We start from the raw sequence: 22,149 nt of genomic DNA on the forward strand, positions 1-22,149 counted from the left end.
AATATATAGTACTGTATGTGGCACACTGCACCCCTCTCTACTAGTACTATGTTATTTACAGTATAGTGTATATGGTATAATATATAGTACTGTGTGCCTCTCACAACCAGTACTGTATGTTATATACAGAACAGTGTATATGGTATAATATATAGTACTGTATGTGACTCACTGCACCCCCCACTACCAGTACTAGATTTTATATACAGTATATGGTATAATATATAGTACTGTATGGGCAATACTGCACCCCTCTCTACCAGTACTGTTATATACAGTATAATGCACTGTATATGGTATAGTATGTAGTACTGAATGTGCCACTCTGCACCCCTCTCTACCCAGTGCCGGACTGGACCACCAGAGAACTGGAGAATCCTCCGGTGGGCCCCCAGCTTTAGAATCAGCACTAAGGCTATCTTTTACATGAAGTCCACGACATGGCCGCCATCTTGAAATCTGCCATATTGGATTAAAGGCGATTTTTCCAATGGACCAGAATTTATTGCTACAATCAGATTTACAATATCTGCCAAAGTTTTTAACACAAAGTTGTAAGAACAAGCGCAAACGTTACCTGAGACACAGCTATCTGGCGTGTTCAATCAGATGATCATTGCAACTTCTGCGTTGCAAACATTTAAATGACAAGAGATATTGCAACTCGAACTGCTTAACACCAGACCCCCTGTTACAAGGGTTAGAGAGCCGGTCATGCATGTTCTCCTGTTATGTTGATATTCACCACTGTGTAATAGTAACCATTAATGTTGTCTGCATATAGGATGTGTCAGATGTAGCTGTGGCCTGGAGGGTTAGGTGTTAGGCCTCACCAAGTGCAAGGTCCTTGGGTTCTAATCCTGGTCTAGTCCTTTTTTCAGACAGTAATTCTTTTATTCTGACCATGACCCTGACTTATTTCCCTGAGGTCTCTGAGCAGGAGGTGGCTCAGGGGGTTGTGAACCTGGTAGTCCCAGATGTGGTGTTGCAGTCACAGGTTCAATACCCAGTGCTGGTGAGGTGTTGGCCTCTCTGGGTTCAATACTGGCTTGGTGTGAGTGACCTGGGTTAATACCCAATGCTGGCTGGGATGTTGGGGGAGCTGTGTCTCCCTGATGTATCTGGGAGTTGCGGCTCCCAGATACAGTCCCTGCTGGCTTGGCTTAGAGACCTGGGTCCAGGACCCAATGCATCATGTATTGGACTCTCTGGTTGATGCCCAATGCTGGGGACTGGTGTTAGAAACCCAGGCTCAGTACCCAATGCTAGGCTGGTGTACTCACCTGTGCTGGCTCCTTGCTAATAGCAGTGCAGGTCCCTGTTTGTTAGGGACTTCATGTACTCTATAAAAGAGAGCTGCCCCTGTGGGGCAGCTCTTTAAATCTTATGAAGTCTTTAAATCTTATGAAGGTGTCTAAGAGTGTATTCTATAATGAACCAGATTGTCCACTGATTATAATATAATAGACTCATCATGTGCTGGACTTAGACAACTAATCTTTATGCTTCTATAGGCAGGCAGCTCTATACATGATGTTTTTATGACAGTAGCTTTAGCTTTTTTTTTTTCCCTCATTCATGCTGAACAAACAGAGACACTGCACATTAGCAAGAAACCAGCACTGGATGTTGAGTTGAGTCTGGGAGCCCAACAAATAGGCTGTATTGGTCATTGAACCAGGGGTCTGTAACACCACATCTAGGACTGTAAGGAACTGCAAGGTTCTTAACCCACTGCGCCACCTCCTGCTCTGAGGAGAGAAGATCAAGATCTTGGTCAAACTTAAAGAATTACTGAAAGAAGTTTCTAAAGTAGTGAGAGACCAGGATTAGAACCCAAGAACCTTAAACTCAGTCAGGCCTGATAACTAACCCTCCAGGCCACATCAGACATGCCTTTCACCTATAAGCAGTAGTGTTCCTCTATAGGAATTTCACAATGTGGCCACATCTAATGTCATGACCACTAAAATCACTTATTTTAACTGTGAGCAGCGTGATAGCTCAGGGGGTATGTGATCTGCCTCTCATGCTGGAGACCTGGGTTCAAATAACCTAACCCAGAAGTAGAGGAGGACCATATCTATTTTCATTAGTATGTAAACAGTAATTCTTCTCAGTGGATATGACCAAAGGTTCATTATATTTATATCCACTGGTTATAATGACTCTTCAACATCCAGTAATGCTGAGATTCCAGTGATCATAGGTGAATAGATTGTGAGGCAGATCACACACCCCTGAGCTATCTCACTGTCTACTCAATAGACTATACATTTTAGCATTCATGACATGGAATCAACAAACCCCAACACCCAAAATAACTAGAGATCAGTTGTGGAGAAAATTTTGCCACAGTGTTGATCAAGGGTAATAAATAATTTTAAATTTAAAAATAAAAAAATACATTTAAACAATTCATTAAAATTAAATAATAAATACAGTATTTTCCGGCATATAAAACAACTTTTTAACCCAAAAAAATCTTCTTAGAAGTCGGGGGTCGTCTTATACACCAGGTATGGTTGCCCCATATTACATAGTTACATAGTTAATACGGTTGAAAAAAGATACATGTCCATCAAGTTCAACCAAGGAGGGGATGGATACAGGGAAGGGGGAGGTGATAGGTTTTATACATATGCATTTATATTATTTTGGTCTAAGAACTTGTCTAGCCCTGTTTTGAAGCCCTCTACTGTTTTTGCTGTGACCAGATCCTGTGGTAGACTGTTCCACAGATTCACAGTTCTCATGGTAAAGAAGGCTTGTCGCCTCCGGAGATTGAACCTTTTTTTCTCCAGGCGGAGGCAGTGCCCTCTTGTCCTTTGAGGGGGTTTTACCTGGAACATCTTTTCCCCATATCTCTTGTAGGGGCCATTTATATATTTAAATAATTTAATCATATCTCCCCTTAAACATCTCTTCTCCAGACTAAACAAATGTAATTCTTTTAATCTCTCCTCATAACTAAGATGCTCCATTCCCCTTATTAGTTTAGTTGCCCGTCTTTGTACCTTCTCCAGCTCTAGAACATCCTTTTTATGAATCGGGTTCCAAAACTGGACGGCATACTCCAGATGAGGCCGCACCAAAGCTTTATAAAGCGGTAATATTATATCCCTGTCCCGAGAGTCCATGCCTGTTTTAATGCATGACAATATCCTGCTGGCCTTAGAAGCAGCTGACTGACATTGTGTGCTGTTCTGTAGTCTATTATCTACAAGTACACCCAGATCCTTCTCTATCAGTGACTCTCCCAGAGTAACTCCCCCCAGGACATATGATGCATGCGGGTTATTAGTACCCAGGTGCATAACTTTACATTTATCCACATTGAACCTCATTTGCAAAGTGGACGCCCAAACACTCAGTGTGTCTAAGTCATCCTGTAACATCTGCACATCCTCCATAGACTGTACTGTACTACAAAGCTTGGTGTCATCTGCAAAGATAGAAACATTGCTGTTAATTCCATTCTCAATATCATTAATAAACAAGTTAAACAGAAGAGGGCCCAGTACTGACCCTTGGGGTACACCACTTATTACCGGGGACCATTCGGAGTAGGAATCATTGACCACCACTCTCTGGGTACGATTATTAAGCCAGTTTTCAATCCAGTTACACATTAAATTTTCCAAACCGATAGACTTTAACTTACCCATCAGACGTCCATGAGGAACTGTGTCAAACGCTTTTGCAAAATCCAATATGGTGGGGGAGCTCAAAAATGGCCGTATGGGGCGACCACTATAAAAAAAAACAAAAAACATTTAACTCACCTGGGGCATGTTCCTGGCATCGGCACGCTTCCCGTACCGTTCCCGGCGCAGGCAGTGAGACGTACACTACCTGCGCCGGAGATCGACGAACCTCTCCTGGGCAGCCGAGCGTCTCATCGGAGAGACTTGGAGATGCTCGGCTGCCGAGGGAATGAGAGAGGCACCAGAAGTTCCGAAACCTCTCTCATTCTCCCGAAGCTCTCCCAGCAGCCGAGCGTCTCCGGGTCTCGCCAATGAGACACTCAGCTGCCTGCGTCGGGAACGGTATGGGAGGCGCGCCGATGCCGGGAACGGGCCCCAGGTGAGTTAAATGTTTGTGTTTTTTTTTTAATTTTGCTGCAGTTAACCCCTAACTTAACCCCTGGTTAACATTTTCTGGCGTAGAAGGCAAACCCCTGACAATCTTCTTAGAAGTCAGGGGTCGTCTTATATGCCCAGTCGCCTTATAGGCCGGAAAATACGGTAGTTAAAATGGCATAACATAATAATAAATTGTAACAGGCAACTATTCCCCACTAATAACACCATGACATAACAAAAAAAGGGAGGGCAGGTGCTTCTTTTTTTCAGTCTTCCTGACGCACAGGAACAGCGATGCCAAAGTCTCTTTTATAGCTGATTTTCCTGTGCTGCAGCAGAAGGACAAATTAGAGCCCTGAAAAGCAGAGCGGGGAATTCCCCAGGTAAGACTGGTAAGACCAAACATAACAAACAGAAGAGGGGTGGGGGGACCTGGGCTAAACCATCCCGTTTTTAGAATATTTCTTTCATTTAAATTAAATAATAATAATAAATAATTAAAATTGCACCAGGCCATATCCGTCTAAAGGGCAAATACTCCCAACAGACATGTGCACTAGTGTGTAGGCCCCTACAGCAGCACTGGAGGCCTCTCCAACATTGCTTGGACGTTAGTATTGAAGATGTATGGGGCAGATGTACAAGATCCCCCTGTAAAGCCCAGGCAAGAAACCCTCAAGCTCCACGTGGCGATATGAAATGCCACCCACCTCACACATAAATTTTTCCAAGTTCTTGTTAACAAGTTTTTGTCTCATCTCCCAGAGGACATCCAGGGTGCGAACACTACAAATATTGTTGCTGCCCACACAAATCATTAAAATGTCAGGCGGCAACAATATTGCAAGTTTTCTCAACATACCATAGACGTCCCTCCACTATAAACCGCGTACCCCAAACCACATCTCTTAAAAGAAATTTGGGTTCAATGATAAATTAAGATCGTATACACGACTGGCAACCCTCTTACTCGCTCAATAAATAAATGAATGACCCAAAATCCAGCAAGAGAGCTTCTCAACACTTGAAGGAAAAAAGCAACAAGCAAAATGAAGCAACATGGAAGGACGAACATATAATTTGTACCTATCTGATAACCAAGGTGGCAGATGATCTGCTCATGCAGTCCAATGGAGGCCGCTTCTGTGGCAGCTATAATTCTAAAAGCACCAAGCATAAGCGGAGGACTCTATTGAACTGGAATTTGGACAGCAAAGAATAGTCATGAAGTAAAAAGACCACCTCCAACTTAGGACAGACAGATAAGTAGTTACAAACAGAAAGATAGGGACACACAGGAGAAGAGGACAAACAATTTAGTCTGAACCACACTCCCCGGCCACCCTGATCTATTTTTGGAACACCCAAAGTAACCCATCACCCAAAAACAGACAGAAACAAAGCAGAAGGGGTAGTTTAATAGCAGCAACTAACTCGCTTATGCATAAAGCAGCAAAGAAAGAAAGAGAATGCCACCTTGAACAGAGTCACCTCAAAAGAAGAAAAATACACCACGGCAACACAGAGCAAATCCTAACTTATAACCCCAAATTAAGGGTGCATGCACACTGCGGAATGGCGACGGATAACCCGTCAGGCATTCCGCAACTTGCACCCAACGACGGACTGTGGCGGACGCGCATGTCTCCGCCCGTGTCACAGACTCCATTCTATGCAAGGGCAGATTCCGTCGTCTGTCCAAAGAATGAACATGTTCATTCTTTAGACGTAGGGCGGACCCCACCTGTGAATAGAATGGAGTCTATAACACGGGCGGAGAGGCGTGCGCCCACCTCAGTCCGCCAGCAGGTGTGAGCTGCGCCCGCTCGCCTCAGATGGGTGCGAGCTGCGGAATGCGCAGCGGGTTATCCGTTGCCATTCCGCAATATACGTGAACCCTAACAGGGCGATGAAGGTCATGAACCCTACTCGCCTGTCGGGTCCCTTTCAAAACCTGCTTAACCAGAAAATTATTCAACAAACCAGGAAGGCCATGGATCTTCAGGAAAAATGAAACTCCAGCCAGCTGTTTAGAGATACTTGCAACAGACATTCCTCTCTGCAACAAAAAAGCAATAAAGGATAACGTCAAAGAAGTGTCATTAACTACATAACAGATTCTACTACCAAAAGACCCCAAATTCTTCCATGCAGCCTCGTACGCAGCCCATGTTCTTACAGAAACAGAGTTACGGATACATGGAGAAACTAACTCCACACCAGGTCCCAAAGATGCTTTGGGCAAGGTGCCCCCTCCACTTCTGCCTCTGGATCCAGCTCCCGGAACTTTTGCAACTGATTACGAGACAAAGCGTCAGCTACATTGTTGCACACATTTCTCTAAAATGCCTTCCCCACAATGTAGCCCCTACCAACACTAGGAACAACTTCAAGATTAAAATATTACGAGTCAGCCGATTCCATAGCCAGCTATCAGGCCAGGTGTCTGCAGACCATTTACCCTGCCACACAACACCATAACCCAAAGACCTAGCAGTGTCTGAAGAAAAATGAAAACCAGGGGTATCTACGAAATCGGGAAACCACACTGAACGACCATTAAAATTACCCAAAAAAAAAAAGCCAAACCTGCAAATCCTCTTTAAGATCTCTGGTCATGTGAATATGAGCCCTTGGAGATTTAAAGAACAACTCCAGCCAAAAACTATTTTTTAATATGTTATTACATAAGCAAAGTTAGACAAATTCCTAAAGTACGCTTATTATGGTTAATGCACATATAGTGCTATTTCCATCAATTTATTAAATCAGACAGGCTTCAATTTCTCTGAAGAAAAAAAAGGGACGCCATGACTCCCCAGTCTCTACCTGCAGTATCCAGCAGGGGGCAAAGTATATTTAGAAATTAAATGTAATGGCCATTCCTGTACTTTTCTATCCAAAATTCAGCTACCTGTCTCCAGATGGTTGGAGGGGCTGACTTTAGTGAGGGTCTGGTGGTCTTGTATGGGGGTGGCTCGATGAGCTGAGTTTAGTAGAGGGTCAATCACTAGACAATTAATGGATCTCACGAGGTAAGACGGTATCTCTATGACAAATTTATTGGAATCGATCCATGATATATCAGATATGGCCTGTAATGTTACAGAATGATTGCCATCATGGTTGTTAATTCTGTGGGTACATATTGCTTTGCAGAAGGGGCACTGCTCCCGGCACCCGCTTTGCTGCTTCAAAAGTTTTTCATGAGGTTTGGTCTCAAAGCAGTCAAAAGTGTTTATATTAAAGTCTTTATTGAAATCCTCTATGGCTTCATTCCAAGATGCACACATGACTTCCTGAAAAAACTCTAAGTCCTGAATCTCCAGCAGGGGCGTAGCTAATGTCTCCTGGGCCCTGGTGCGAGAGGCCAACTTGGGCCCCCCCCCCCTCCTTTCACGACCAAGTGATGCTTTTGGTGTGTGTATATATATATATATATATATATATATATATATATATATATATATATATACATACACACACCAAGACAGATATTACCAATAACACCAGCATATTGGAAGAGAAAGTATTATCACCGTACATATTACCGCCATACTGTTACCGACCAAATCCTGTATACTGAGACCAATATTACCAGTAATACCAGTATATAAGAAGGAAACATTACCGCCACACCACAACCACTACCATCACCACCATATTGTTACTGACCAAATCCAGTATACTAAATCACCTCATCCAGTCATATAGAGGTGGCCCCAGCTCTACACAGGCTCTATACACCATATACATTACAGTGCAGTTATATCAGGTGACTCACAGGAGACGTCTTTTCTGATCAGAGATCTTCCCTTTTTATCTTCTTCTCCATCTGCCCTGGGCCGTTATGAGAACTTCTCCGAGCCACAAATCCACAGAATCTGCCAGACAGACATATTAGGCTCCTCACTCTGGCACCATCCTCATCTTTATACACACTGCACATCTGTATTGGCCCCTTTACACCCTCATTTAGTGGGTAGGCTGACTCTATGTGACCCCCTAATAATATATGCCCCCCTCTGTGTATTCCCTCTCCCCCTATGTTTCCCCCCCAAATAGATGGCCCCTCTCCCCCCATGTTGCCCTCCTTATAGATGGCCCCCCTCTCCCCCCACCCTCCCTTATAGATGGCCTCCTCTCCCCCCTCCATATAGATGGCTCCCTCTACCCCCTCCCTTATAGATGGCCTCCTCTCCCCCTCCTTATAGATGGCCCCCTCTACCCCCTCGCTTATAGATGGCCTCCTCTCCCCCCTTCTTATAGATGGCCCCCTTTACCCCCTCCCTTATAGATGGCCCCCTTTCTCCTCACCCTCCCTTATAGATGGCCCCCTCTACACCCACCCTCCCTTATAGATGGCGCCCTTTCCCACACCCTCCTTTATTGATGGTCCCCCCTCCCTTATAGATGGCCCCCTCTCCCCCACCCTCCCTTATAGATGGGCCCCCTCTCCCCCCATCCTCCCTTATAGATGGCCCCCTCCCCCCCCCTCCCTTATAGATGGCCCCCTCCCCCCCCCTCCCTTATAGATGGCCCCCTCTCCCCCACCCTCCCTTATAGATGGTCCCCTTCCCCCCCACCCTCATAGATGGCCCCCTCCCTTATAGATGGCCCCCTCTCCCCCACCCTCCCTTATAGATGGTCCCCTTCCCCCCCACCCTCATAGATGGCCCCTCTTTTCCCCCACCCTCATAGATGGCCCCCTCTTTCCCCCCCACCCTCATAGATGGTCCCCTTTCCCCCCCCCCCCTCATAGATGCCCCCCTCTCCCCCCCCCACCCTCATAGATGCCCCCCTCCTTCCCCCCACCCTCATAGATGCCCCCCCACCCTCATAGATGCCCCCCTCTTCCCCCCCCCACCCTCATAGATGCCCCCCTCTTTCCCTCCACCCTGCAGGCTGATAAAAAACAAACAAACAAAAAACTTAACTCACCTGACAACGCGCTCCCATGTTGATCCTCTCTCCTCCTGGTCTGTCCCCGGCTGCTGCGCGGCTGCCGGGGGTGTCACGTCTTATCCCCGGCAGCGTGCGCATCCCAGAGCTCCCTGCGCGCCGGAACCGGAAGTCAGGGCCCAAGGCGCGCAGGGAGCTCTGGGATGCGCGCGCTGCCGGGGATAAGAAGCGACACCCCCGGCAGCCGCGCAGCAGCCGGGGGAAGACGGAGACGGACTCTTGTGACCGCAAGCAAAACAATGCTTGCGGTCACAAGAGTGATTGATCGGGAGGGCCCCGCGGGCCCCCCTTCGTGGCGGTAGCTACGCCACTGATCTCCAGGTGTTCAATGTTCTTCAGGTTGACTCTTATAAATGTCACATGGTTTTAATCATCTTGTAAAAATTGTCAAGCAAGTTGGACCCTTTGCTGTTTTTATCTTTGAGAATCCTGATGGAATTAGCTATGCAGAACGAGATTCTGGAAATGTTCCAGCTTGATGTGCAAGACGTCCTTAAGTCTGTTTAATTTTCCCTCTATGTAGTATTTGTTAACACTTGTTTTAATGAATAAAGTCTTCGGGAAAGGAAGATATTGCTGGTATTCCTCAAAGTCTTCCTTCTCAGCAAAGTAAATCAAGATGTATGTTTCTAGCCTGAAATGATTTGTGGCAAATTGTGGGTAATTGCTGGTCATCTCATCCACAATGGCCATCCCGGCCTCCTGATACAGAGCTGAAACATTTGCTCAACGCTTCTCCTATCTAAGTCTCCTAGATAAAATACTAGCCTTTTCTTTTCTGCATGCTTTGATAGATCAACAAAGAATTTTGTCCACAATGAGTTACAGTATCATTCAGATGCTCGTTCTTGCTGCATTTTCCCTGTAGTACTCATCCAGAATGTCCTCATCTCTAAATATCTTAGGTTCTTCGGTTTTGGGAGTTGTGCTTATCTGAGTAACCCGTTTTGCCAAATTTCACTGAATTGATCTTTCAGCTTAGATTTCTCCAAACCTTGGTCCTTTAGGTCAAAGACTAGCTGCTTACTCTTCCTGCACAATTCTAGCCTAGCTGCCTCTGGTTTACTTGTTTCTGACACTTTTTCATCTTTATTTGATCTGTTGCTTGTCTCTTGGTTTCCTCCACCAGGTCTCTGTGTAGACTCTTTAACCTGTGCTGAATGTTGGCTTTCCATTGTATCAGTATTTCTTTATTTTTATCATCATTAAAGAAAACTTCAAACTTATGACAAACTCAAACTTTTCCTTCCCCCTACGCTTAATAATGCCAGGGCTCACATCACTGAGTTTACCTTTCTTGATTTTGTTGTTCAATTTAGCCTGAAGTTCAAGACAATGGCGTCTCTGCTGCAAGGTCAACTTTCTGTAATTGTTTTTGACTCTTCTGTCGAAAACAATTACTTAAGATATTTTTAAAGCTAAAAACAAAATTTACATTTTTCAGTGATGTCCACAGGTCCTCTATGCGGATGCTAACATCAGAAATTGCTCAAGATGCCCCTGGACTCTGCCTTTGTAAAATGGAGTATCATATCTTTGACTTTTTGGATGTTCTTACTATATGGATGTTCCCACAAGTGTGAAAAATAATAAATGTGCGATTGGCATCAAAGTTGATGACATCACTAAAACACTGAATGTGGCACATTTCTTGCTCAGGTGCGAGGGCAGTCATCTTATCTGATTCTGTCTGGAGAATTCTACCCCCTCTACATTTTAATGCACAAATAGGCAGCTAGTAGTCAACTTCACCTGCTTCATGCTGAGAAATGCCTGGACAGCAATCTGTAAAATAGGGTTTTCGCCAAAGACATTGATGAAAAACATGTTGGCAACACCAATTACAAATGTTGCCAATTCATTTTGGTGATTCATAGCCAAGCTATTAGTTAGCTCCATGGCTCTGAGACCTTCAGTATCAATAACCAGCAAGTAGGCAAACCCAAGCTCGTTTTTCAACTTATCTGCAATTTCCATCAGTTGCATAAAGGCTCCTCTTGTGCATCTTCCAGCACTGACACCAAACTGTAGACCAAACATGGTGTTGAGAATTGACTTGCCTGAACTCTGGATGCCAAGTACAAAGAGAACAAATATCTTTCTGTCTTCTATACTCTTTCTGAGGTCTTTAAGGATGGCTTTTATCTAGTCAATTAGAACATAACAAGCATCTCCATCCATGAGCTCTATGGAGTATCCATCATATCAGCACCAATTTTTGGCAGATCATCAAAACATTCATTTTTACACTGCAAGTGATACAAAGCCTCATAAATTTGTCCAACCTCTCTCAATATGTGCTTGAGCCCAAACATAGTCACATTCATTTATGTTGAGAGAATCCAGGTCACCTTGTAATGCTTCATCTGGCTCCTGCTTGTCCTGTTGTTCAGTAGACAGTTCCGTACTCTGATATACTGATATCGCAGCTCAGACATGTAGTCACAGGAAAGGTCATATACAAATATCTTAAACCACTGCAGGAAGAACTGTTTTGTTGTCCTAAGCAAAGAAGTTATTACTCCACAGAAGTTCATCAAGAACTGATTTTGGATAGTTGTTTTCAGCTGCTTTATATGGAAAGCTTCTTATAGATTTTTTCTCTTTCTCAGTCTGACTGCGGGGATGCTCCTGTAGGAGATCTGAGGAAAGGTGTTAAACTGCTTTAGGCTACATTCACATCAGCGTTTGACCATCCGGCACCATTCCGTCTACCTTTTCCGTTTTGGAGTAAGCAAAACAAATGTTGGATTCGTTAAAATCCACATAGATTCCCATGATATTTTAGTGTGCTCCGTTTGCCCTAATTGTGCTCCGTTTGCATGCAATCCGTTCAAGATCCGTTTTTTTGAACGGAAGAAAAAAATAGTGTTTGCAGTATTTTTCTTTCCGCTTAAAATAACGGATCACGAACGGAAAGTGCACTTCCGTTTTTTTTTTACATTGTAGTCAATGAGGGCGGATCTAAAACGGAAGGTATTTCTGTTCACATCCGTTTTTTTTCATCCGTTTGTGCACTGAGCATGCGCAGAAGCAGCAAGAAACCAAAGAAGAAAAATAAACAGATAGAAAAACGGATGCTGACTGATGCAAACGGATGCAAGCTGATGTACAAAAGTCAGTTTTTTTAAGCCAAAATACAAACGGAACATTTTGCAATCAGTTTGCATCAGTCTGCTCATCAGTTTACGCTCATCCGTTTAATTAATATAGACGGATCCGTTAGAAACAAAGAAAAACGCTAGTGTGGCCAAGCCCTTAGCCTCATTTTCTGATGCACAAAATATCTACAGTGTGCGGCACTACCCTATGATTGTGAGACCAGCACAGGTGAGGCTATGGAAGTTGTAGCGCACACGTCCCTCTTTGCGCTCGGTGGGAGGTATGGTATTGCTATACGCTATTGCTGGTCGTTATTCACTGACATGATCAAGGAAAAAAAATAAACCTGGACATTGGAGTCAGATGAGGCGGGCGACACACGGGGAGAGCAGCTACCCAGGGGGGCTAAAGTTGGAAGCACCAGACAGGCACTTGTCACGGTGGCGCTGTAGGGAAAAGTCCTGAATCCACGGGAAAACACATCCGCCTACACTACCAAATGGGGCACGGAACCTCACGCGATCAGGGATTGCAGGTCCACCTAGTGGAAGAGCTAGTTGTCTGGGAGACCCTTTAGGGACACGCTAGCAACTTGCAGTAGAGACTCGGTCTTTACAATAAGATAAACTACTGACTAGAGTTGGTACCTCAAAACACTTGTAGAATCCTTCAGAGGTGGCAGAAGTCGAGAAGACAGTCCCCCAGCATGAACAGGTTAGTCTCATTCCCCACCGCAGTTCCACAGACATGGCTAGGATCCAGTAGTTAGAAGAAAGTCCCACACAAGGCTCCTGGTGGCAGGCCCGGGCCTGGAAAAACCCTGTCAGCAGGCTCTGTGAGGACACTCTCTCTAATACTCTGTCAGGAACTAAACTGTAACTGAACTGAACCCAATGTCCTACCTCACTATATATAGGGATAAGAGGAGGGGATCTGATTGGACAATAAGAAAAGAATAGAGCTCTGTGATTGGTGAATACTCCTGAGGTAGCTGGCTCAGGGATTGGCTACTTGAAATTAGAAGACTGTGGCAGGAAAATACAGAACCAATACTGAAGATATCAGTTAACCCTTCTATACTTATAGCATCTGGAGGCGGGAGTTGCATACTACAGACTTCAGTGTCAGAGGTTATAATCAGTTATATAATGGATGTGACTGAGAAAAAAAACTTTACCAGGAGTCTGGGGTATGTAAGTACAGGGGAGTTATAGTTACATTAGCAGACCTCCCTGCACATTGTCCTGGTATAATTCACAACCTTCCCCTCTCATTTTTAACCCTGATCAGCTGACCGAAAGGTGGCGCCAATGGCTAGACTTTACCATCAGGATGGGTGAAATCACGTGACGCGCTGCCAACCATTGCGTGCAAGAAGAGGTGTGGCCTTAGAAGAGTTCCGGAAGCTCCTCCCTCCTAGCTTTCTCCTGCCGTGTACATCTATGAAACGAGGGGCGGGGCAAGCGGTGTGACGTAAGAAGCGAGGGGCGGGGCAGACTAATGTACACGTACGGAGTGAGGGGCGGGGCCGGCGGTGTCATGGCGCTGTACAGTGTCCGCTGCTTCCTGCTCGTCCTGCTCCCGGCTGTGCTGTTCGCCAAGAAGGGAGACGTGATAGAGATAACAGACGACGACTGGAGGGACATCCTGCACGGGGAATGGATGATCAAATTGTGAGTGTCTCCATGATGAGGGTCACGTGATGTGCCACTACAAGTGCAAGCACGCCTCCACTTCCTGTTTCTGGGACTTGTAGTTCTTCAGTACTATCCTATGTCTGATCTCTAGGCTCTCTGGGACATGTAGTTGTGCAGTTGCAGTATCCTGTGTCTGGCTCCTAGGCTTGCTGTCACTTGCAGTCCTGCAGTATCCTGTGTCTGGCTCCTAGGCTTGCTGTTACTTGTAGTCCTGCAGTATCTTGTGTCCCCCTGGGCTTGCTGTCACTTGCAGTCCTGCACTATCCTGTGTCTGGCTCCTGGGCTTGCTGTCACTTGTAGTCCTGCAGTATACTGTGTCTGGCTCCTGGGCTTGCTGTCACTTGTAGTCCTGCAGTATACTGTGTGTGGCCCCTAGGCTTGCTGTCACTTGTAGTCCTGCACTATCCTGTGTCTGGCTCCTGGGCTTGCTGTCACTTGTAGTCCTGCAGTATCCTGTGTGTGGCCCCTGGGCTTGCTGTCACTTGTAGTCCTGCAGTATCCTGTGTGTGGCCCCTGGGCTTGCTGTCACTTGTAGTCCTGCACTATCCTGTGTCTGGCTCCTGGGCTTGCTGTCACTTATAGTCCTGCAGTATCCTGTGTTTGGCCCCTAGGCTTGCTGTTACTTGTATTTCTGCAGTATCCTGTGGCTCCTGGGATTGCTGTCACTTGTAGTCCTGCAGTGTCCTGTGGCCCCTAGGCTTGCTGTCACTTGTAGTTCTGCAGTATCCCGTGTCTGTCTCCTGGGCTTGCTGTTACTTGTAGTCCTGCACTATCCTGTGTCTGGCCCCTAGGCTTGCTGTTACTTGTAGTCCTGCACTATCCTGTGTCTGGCTCCTAGGCTTGCTGTTACTTGTAGTTCTGCAGTATCCTTTGGCTCCTGGGCTTGGTCCAGAGATGCTTTTATTGTGCAGCTTATCTGGTATAATGTTTCTCCCCATATGTAGCAGGGAACAGCGGCATGTATCACACCCGCTTAGGATCAGCGCAGAGCTAACACTGATCCTTTAGTACAGAGCATCCAGTCTGGACAATGCTGTATGAGCTAAAAGCATCCACAGTGCAGATCTCACCTAGCCTTGTTGTTGCGGTGTATCAGCGCTGATCACCTCCTATACATTGATTATCCAGATCACATACAACTGTAACAAATCCTCAGCTGTGAGAGCGATGAGGTCCTGTGCACACTGAGCATTGTGACACTGATATTAGTGAGATCCATGTCCCATGATCTGTGATCACCCAGGTTCCTCCTGACAGCGCTCAGTGTGCACACCGCCCTAGCACTGGGCAGGGTTTATAGTCACTGACCGTCAGCAGAAAGTACAGGGATATAATAATTGTGTGTTACCTGCAGTTACGCCCCCTGGTGTCCCGCCTGCCAGAAGCTGCAACCGGAGTGGAAGGAGTTTGCAGAATGGGGCGATGATCTCAATGTGAATGTGGCCAAAGTGGACGTGACTGCGCAGCCAGGTAATGTGGTCACATCCGCCCCATACGCTTATACTATACTCCCTATGGTCACTCAGTGCTGCCATCTACTGTCCAGTGTTATATGAGATATGCAGCCTTGTGTATGGTAGGGGGGGAACACTCATCTATGATATACGCTTTTTGACAGTAGTGCCCCCCACCCTCGAAAGCGGCCATACGCCACATCCCCCGCTGTACAGTGACCTCACACTTCTTGTCTTTACAGGTCTCAGCGGACGCTTCATCATCACCGCATTGCCCACTATATACCAGTGAGTATCAGACATAAGAACACTACAGGAGTTCATACTGTGCCGCAACTTAAAGGGGCTGTCCCAGGATGGAAAAAGTATGGCTGCTGTCATCCAGTAACAGCCAACAACATTAATAAAGCTAAGCTGCAATACCAGAAACAACCTGTGGACAGGGGTGGCGCTAGGAGTTTCTGATCCAGTACAAAAGTTTAACAAACTTAGCAAGCATTATGGCCGACATTACTGATCCCAGAGGGGTTGTGTGTGCATGATCGTCATAGAGTCCTGAAGAGCTACTGTGCAGTGATAGGGGGCCATATAATAGATTTGCCTTTCAGGAGTCCCAAAAAGCTGGGTGACAACTGCCATATTGCTTGTCAAGGAACAGATGTGTGAAGATAGGTGGATTTCTTTTTACCAGGGGAGGTGATGATGGATTTCCTGTATACAGACAATATGGTGTTGGTATAATATGATTCCTGCTTGTCCTGGCACTGTGCCCCCTGTGCCTGACTCTCCAAGATGGGGGGGGGGGCAGGTTATTGCCCCCTGTCCTGCTCCCAGCACCCCAGGGGGAAGCCATGGCCACCTAAGTGTCCTGTCATTCATCATGTAGTGTTACATGATATCCCTTCACAGCCTGACAGAAAGGGAGAGACTGTCTCTTTGGACCTCCCCTTTAAAGAAAGAACCTGTCACCAGTTAAGTGAAAGTGAGGGGGCATTACTGAGCTTCCCGCTGATCACCCACCTGAGGGATGTACTATGTCTTATATTGTAGCTGTAAAGATGGAACGTTCCGGAAGTATCAGGGCCCCCGGACACATAAGGACTTCATCAACTTTGTGAACGAGAAGGAATGGGAGTCGCTGGAAGCCGTGTCCTCGTGGTTCAGCCCGGACTCTTTGCTGTAAGTACATACCAGGTGCCCGAACTCTCTGCTGTAAGTACATACCAGGTGCCCGGACCCTCTGCTGTAAGTACATAACAGGTGCCCGGACCCTCTGCTGTAAGTACATGCCAGGTGCACGGACCCTCTGCTGTAAGTAAATAACAGGTGCCCGAACTCTCTGCTGTAAGTACATGCCAGGTGCCCGAACTCTGCTGTAAGTACATGCCAGGTGCCCGGGCCCTCTGCTGTAAGTACATGCCAGGTGCCCGAACTCTGCTGTAAGTACATGCCAGGTGCCCGGGCCCTCTGCTGTAAGTACACGCCAGGTGCCCGGGCCCTCTGCTGAAAGTACACGCCAGGTGCCCGAACTCTCTGCTGTAAGTACATGCCAGGTGCCCGGGCCCTCTGCTGTAAGTACATGCCAGGTGCCCGGGCCCTCTGCTGTAAGTACATGCCAGGTGCCCGGGCCCTCTGCTGTAAGTACATGCCAGGTGCCCGGGCCCTCTGCTGTAAGTACATGCCAGGTGCCCGGGCCCTCTGCTGTAAGTACATGCCAGGTGCCCGGGCCCTCTGCTGTAAGTACATGCCAGGTGCCCGGGCCCTCTGCTGTAAGTACATGCCAGGTGCCCGGGCCCTCTGCTGTAAGTACATGCCAGGTGCCCGGGCCCTCTGCTGTAAGTACATGCCAGGTGCCCGGGCCCTCTGCTGTAAGTACATGCCAGGTGCCCGGGCCCTCTGCTGTAAGTACATGCCAGGTGCCCGGGCCCTCTGCTGTAAGTACATGCCAGGTGCCCGGGCCCTCTGCTGTAAGTACATGCCAGGTGCCCGGGCCCTCTGCTGTAAGTACATAGTAGGTGCCCGAACCCTCTGCTGTAAGTACATAGTAGGTGCCCGGGCCCTCTGCTGTAAGTACATAGTAGGTAAGGCATCTTTAGTCTCTCTCAGTACTTAAAGGGTTCTCAAGAACAGAGCGCGGGTAGAGGATCTGACTAATGGTGCAATGTATTAATATAATGCATTCCATTGTTTCCCCACAGGATGAGCGCCATGTCCACCCTCTTTCAGCTCTCCGTGTTGATTCGGGTAGGTGGATCAATGGTTAAATTATCCTGACTACATCAGCTTCTGTCCTGAGGGTTTGCTTCAGTGTGTCAGTGCAGACACCACAAGGATTGAGTCTAAACAATGCTAACTGTAGCAAACCCTCAGCCCGGAGCAGCTTTAGCCCCCGGGGTAACTCTGACTGTTTCTCTTTATAGACAGCCAGCATAGATCTTAAAGGGATTATCCAGGATTAGCACAGCTACCGTCTTGCAAAACAGCACCACTCCTGTTCTCAGGTTGTGTGTGGTATTACAACTTGGCTACTTTCTTTTCAATGGAACTGAGAGGAGCTGTTTTTGAGAGACCATTTTATTCTAAATCTGGACAACCCCTTTAAAGTTGCCATAAATTATAGCAGAAGGTTGGCTGTAGTAGTAGAACTTATCAGGATGGGAGAGGGTGGAGTCCTTACACCTGCCTGTCCTTACTGACTGTTTCCTTGCAGCACTGTCACAACTATTTTGTGGAGGACATCGGCCTTCCTGTCTGGGGGTCTTACATCATATTTGGATTGATGACCCTGTTTCTCGGTCTGATCCTGGGGCTGGTAAGCCACTTGTGTTTTACGTGATCTGTTATATGGTCGAATGTCCCTCCATGCGTTCACCTGTGTGGTCTGTAAATACTGCCACCTTAGGCTACGTTCACGCATAGCGCCTCCCTGTCATAATGACAGTCTATGGGAGGCTCGCACGGCTCCTTTCTCCGTGCTGAAGAATGAACACTTTTGTTACGTGTGAACGTAACCTTACCCAAGGAAACCAGCTGACCACTAAGTGTCTCCCTTCTATGCCATCTACTATTCAAAAACCGGTTTCTAGTAACAGGCAGAGCAAGACAGAACACAGGAAAAGGGGGTGGGGTTAAGCATGTGTTCTGTGCTTCCGGTAATTGCTGCAGGGGTCTTGTGTGGATACTGTGTGTGGCCGGTGATGCTGCAGGGTGTTGTATGGAAACTATATGTGTCCGGTGATTGCTTCGGTGGTCTTGTATGGATACTATTAGTGTCTGGTGCTTGCTGTTAGGGTCTTGTATGGATAGTATGTGTGTCTAGTGATGCTGCGGGGGTCTTGCTTAGATAGCATGTGTGTCCGGTGATTTCTTCAGGGTCTTGTATGGATAGTATGTGTGTCTGGTGATTGCTAGTAGGGTCTGATAGTATGTGTCCGGTGATGCTGTGGGGGTCTTGTATGGATAGTATATGTGTGGGGTGATGCTGTGGGGGGTCTTGTATGGATAGTATGTGTGTGTGGTGATTGCTGTATGGATCTTGCTTGGATATCCCCAATGGATTATTATATGGATTAATGGTGTTCTCTTTGTTGCAGTTGTTGGTGTTTGTTGCAGATTATCTATGTCCAACTAAGAGAGCCCGACCCAGTGAGTAGTGGTCCCGTCTTCTCCTCTCCCCTACCGCCCTCCACCCCTGGTCTGTATACAGATGTATTTCATCACCAACCATTTGTTTTATTTCAGAAAAACTCAGTCCAGAGGCAGCTAGACTGCTAAGAGAGCTAGAGGAAGAGGAGGAGGAAGAAGGGCGGACGGCAGGAGGACACAGCTCTAAGGACCATCTACGCAAGAGAACTGGGAAATCCTAATATTTAGGTAAGTCTGATCACCATAGCTCTGCATTCTATCAATTATATGACTCACAGTTGTCTAGACTAGCTACTTACAATGTATCAGTCTAGAATCCAGCCTGTTTAGCTCACAGATTATGTCTAGACTGGTGACAATTGTTGCACACCCTCAGCTGTCAAGAAGTGCTGGGTCCCCATAGTTTTTATCAGTATAGAAATACATCGGTGCCCACAGAGCTCCAAATCCACCTGTATAGGTAATTTATACAATTCTGGCTGCCACTAAATTCTATTGAATTGATTGGGTGTTGCTGTGTAGTTAAATGTGTAGTGAGCTCCCCCTAGAGGTGGCTGCAGGTATCCAGAATTTTACCATTCAGCATAGTATAGAGCAGTGATTTTCAACCTTTTTTGAGCCGCGGCACACTTTTTATACTTAAAAAAATCCCGGGGCACACCACCAACCTAAATGGCACAAAATGACACTAAAACTGTACATATTATACATATAGTTAATAATATAGATTCTAAATGTATTAATACTCACTCAGTGTGAAACCTGGGCCTGTTTTCTTCTCCCCCCTGTGCTTCTCTCCTGTTCTTCTCTCCACCATAGCTCTCCCCCCTACTTCTCTCCTGTGCTTCTCTCCACCATACTTCTCCCCCCTACTTCTCTCCTGTGCTTCTCTCCACCATACTTTTCCCCCCTGCTTCTCTCCTGTGCTTCTATCCCCCATGCTTCTCTCCTGTTCTTCTCTCCACCATACTTCTCCCCCCTACTTCTCTCCTGTGCTTCTCTCCCCCATACTTCTCCCCCCTGCTTCTCTCCTGTGCTGCTCTTCCCCATGCTTCTCTCCTGTGCTTCTCTCCACCATACTTCTCTCCCCACTGCTTCTCTCCCCCCTGCTTCTCTCCCCTGTTTCTCCCCCATCCCCAGGTTTCTCTCCCCCATTGTTTTATCCTGTTTCACAGGGGCACCATAGTTTGGGGAACTTTACCCGCGGCACACCCGACCATGTGTCGCGGCACACTAGTGTGCTATGGCACACTGGTTAAAAATCACTGGTATAGAGGTATACATTTTATGCTGCTATTGAACAGTATTCCAGATCTCATTATTCTCTGTTCACAGATGGTTTTGGATAAGTCCCTGCACTTGGCGTTAGAGTTGTAGCGCCTTTCATTCCAGTAGGAGAAGTCAGCTCCTGACCTCCCCCTCGCCCTCCCCCCGCAGATCGTCCTGGTGGAGATGAACCTTCTTCCTGCGTCTTCCTGATCACAATGGACCTAGAACGGCAGCCGCTTCCAGAAGAGATTAGACTGTCTGCATCCTATCTGTCCTCGCCCCTGTATCCGGCCCTTGGAGGCTCCCGTGTACGTTGCGTTTTGACCGTTTTGTGTATCTCCTGACAATTAAAATGTCTTTTGTACTATAAGTCTATGTAGCTGCAATAGAAGTCTAGGGAGACTGTAACCCTTTATGCCTTAACCCTAATTCTATGCTGGGAGTTGTAATGTAGCAGCAGCTGGATGCAGTGGAGGAGGTTGGATACCATGGCCGTCCACTGGCTTTACACTCCATGATGTTTGAGGGATTGGCGGTGACATCACAGCTCCCTATACTGCTATGGGCTTGTACGGTGGGGGTTAGCATTGCCACCACTGAAGCTATTTCTATGCTACTGATTTTGATTCTTTTAAAGCAGAGATGGGGAACCTTCATGCATGATGGGAATTGTAGTTTAAAACAGAGATGGGGAACCTTCGGCCCTCCAGCTGTTGCAAAAGAGACCGAACCTTATATCTGTTTATTCCATAATCAAAGCACAACGGCTGATGGGTCAAGAGGGATCACCTGACGGATCACATGATCTTTGTCAGCCAAGTGGAAACCACTGTTACATATAGCGGAAAATTTGTCCTCTAAGGAGATATTAACTGGGTTTTGTTAGGGTACACAATATAGACACCTCCATTCTAGCCATTGACTGGGGTCTACTGGGTCAGACCCCCGACTGTAAGACTTTACACTATCAGTATCCACTATTAGAAGACCCCCTTTAAATGGCTAGTTTGTGGGTGTGCCGTCAACCACTGCATTAGGGCTCTTAAAGTGTTAATTATTAGTATTGTCATGACTGGACCTTGGAAATAAAAGTGGTTTCTGACCACCTGAAGCCCCACCCCCAAATTGGAAAAAAATTATATATTTTATATGGAACTTTGAAGGGGTTATCCAGCGCTACAAAAACATGGCCACTTTCCCCCTACTGTTGTCTCCAGTTTGGGTGGGGTTTTGAAACTCAGTTCCATTGAAGTAAATGGAGCTTAATTGCAAACTGCACCTGAACTGGAGACAGCAGTAGGGGGAAAAGTGGCCATGTTTTTGTAGCACTGGATAACCCCTTTTAATTTTTTCCCTCCTTCTGTGATTATCTCCGATGTCACATGACTGCTGATGGACGTTGCCCCAGTGTAGACAACACGGTCTTGGTCATATGATGTCATTACATGACTATTCTGATTCTATTAGGGGGATTTCAGAGTGTGGATACAAGTATAATATATAGGGAAGGTATAAGGGACAGCCCCCACCTCATAGTATTATGTGTATTACATGGTTCCTGGTCTGTGTGAGTTATTATATGATATTTGTGTGTTGCTGACAATGAATCCTCTGACATGTTACATACCCTAAGTATTGTCTAGCTTATTTATTCAGTCCATGGGCCCTGGGACATACAGACCAATCAGATCACAGAGTTTGATTGGTTCCTGAGCTGGGGCCCGCTGTCTGCCTGTCTGTCTGGTATAGGTGCTCGCTCTCCAGGGTGACGGGACACAATACAGGTTCACACTGGGTAACATAGACCCCACCGCTGATATATTTTGTATTTTTGTAACGGGCCAGATGCGATTAATAAACAGGGTCTTTGCTTTGTGACTCTTGTTTGCTTGTTTTTTTGCAACATTGTGTCAATCACAGGAAATGTCTAATATA

The 22,149-nt window shown here is 46.5% G+C and overlaps 1 protein-coding gene and 1 pseudogene across 1 annotated transcript; one reads left to right on the forward strand and one right to left on the reverse strand.

Moving 5' to 3' along the window:
• Positions 1–1,605: 1,605 nt before the first annotated feature.
• LOC138771326 (interferon-induced very large GTPase 1-like) lies at positions 1,606–11,825 on the reverse strand (annotated as a pseudogene).
• Positions 11,826–13,656: 1,831 nt separating this feature from the next.
• On the forward strand, positions 13,657–22,088 carry TMX1 (thioredoxin related transmembrane protein 1). Its single transcript, XM_069949325.1, has 9 exons — positions 13,657–13,822; positions 15,201–15,316; positions 15,543–15,588; positions 16,351–16,479; positions 17,499–17,544; positions 18,011–18,112; positions 18,894–18,945; positions 19,042–19,173; positions 20,281–22,088. The coding sequence occupies exons 1-8, from the start codon at positions 13,689–13,691 to the stop codon at positions 19,164–19,166; spliced, it is 750 nt and encodes a 249-aa protein (XP_069805426.1). The 5' UTR covers positions 13,657–13,688; the 3' UTR covers positions 19,167–19,173; positions 20,281–22,088.
• The last annotated feature ends 61 nt before the right edge of the window (positions 22,089–22,149 follow it).

Source organism: Dendropsophus ebraccatus, chromosome 13 (genome assembly GCF_027789765.1).
Source record: "Dendropsophus ebraccatus isolate aDenEbr1 chromosome 13, aDenEbr1.pat, whole genome shotgun sequence".
In the NCBI taxonomy this organism is placed as follows: Eukaryota; Metazoa; Chordata; class Amphibia; order Anura; family Hylidae; genus Dendropsophus; species Dendropsophus ebraccatus.

What these genes read in the sequence shown, in the direction of transcription:
- TMX1 (XM_069949325.1), top strand. Translation starts at nt 13,689, where the DNA reads ATGGCGCTGTACAGTGTCCGCTGCTTCCTGCTCGTCCTGCTCCCGGCT. An exon ending in TTCAGCCCGGACTCTTTGCT is followed by an intron (nt 16,480 to 17,498) that starts GTAAGTACATAC and finishes GTTTCCCCACAG; the next exon opens with GATGAGCGCCATGTCCACCC. An exon ending in AGCTCTCCGTGTTGATTCGG is followed by an intron (nt 17,545 to 18,010) that starts GTAGGTGGATCA and finishes GTTTCCTTGCAG; the next exon opens with CACTGTCACAACTATTTTGT.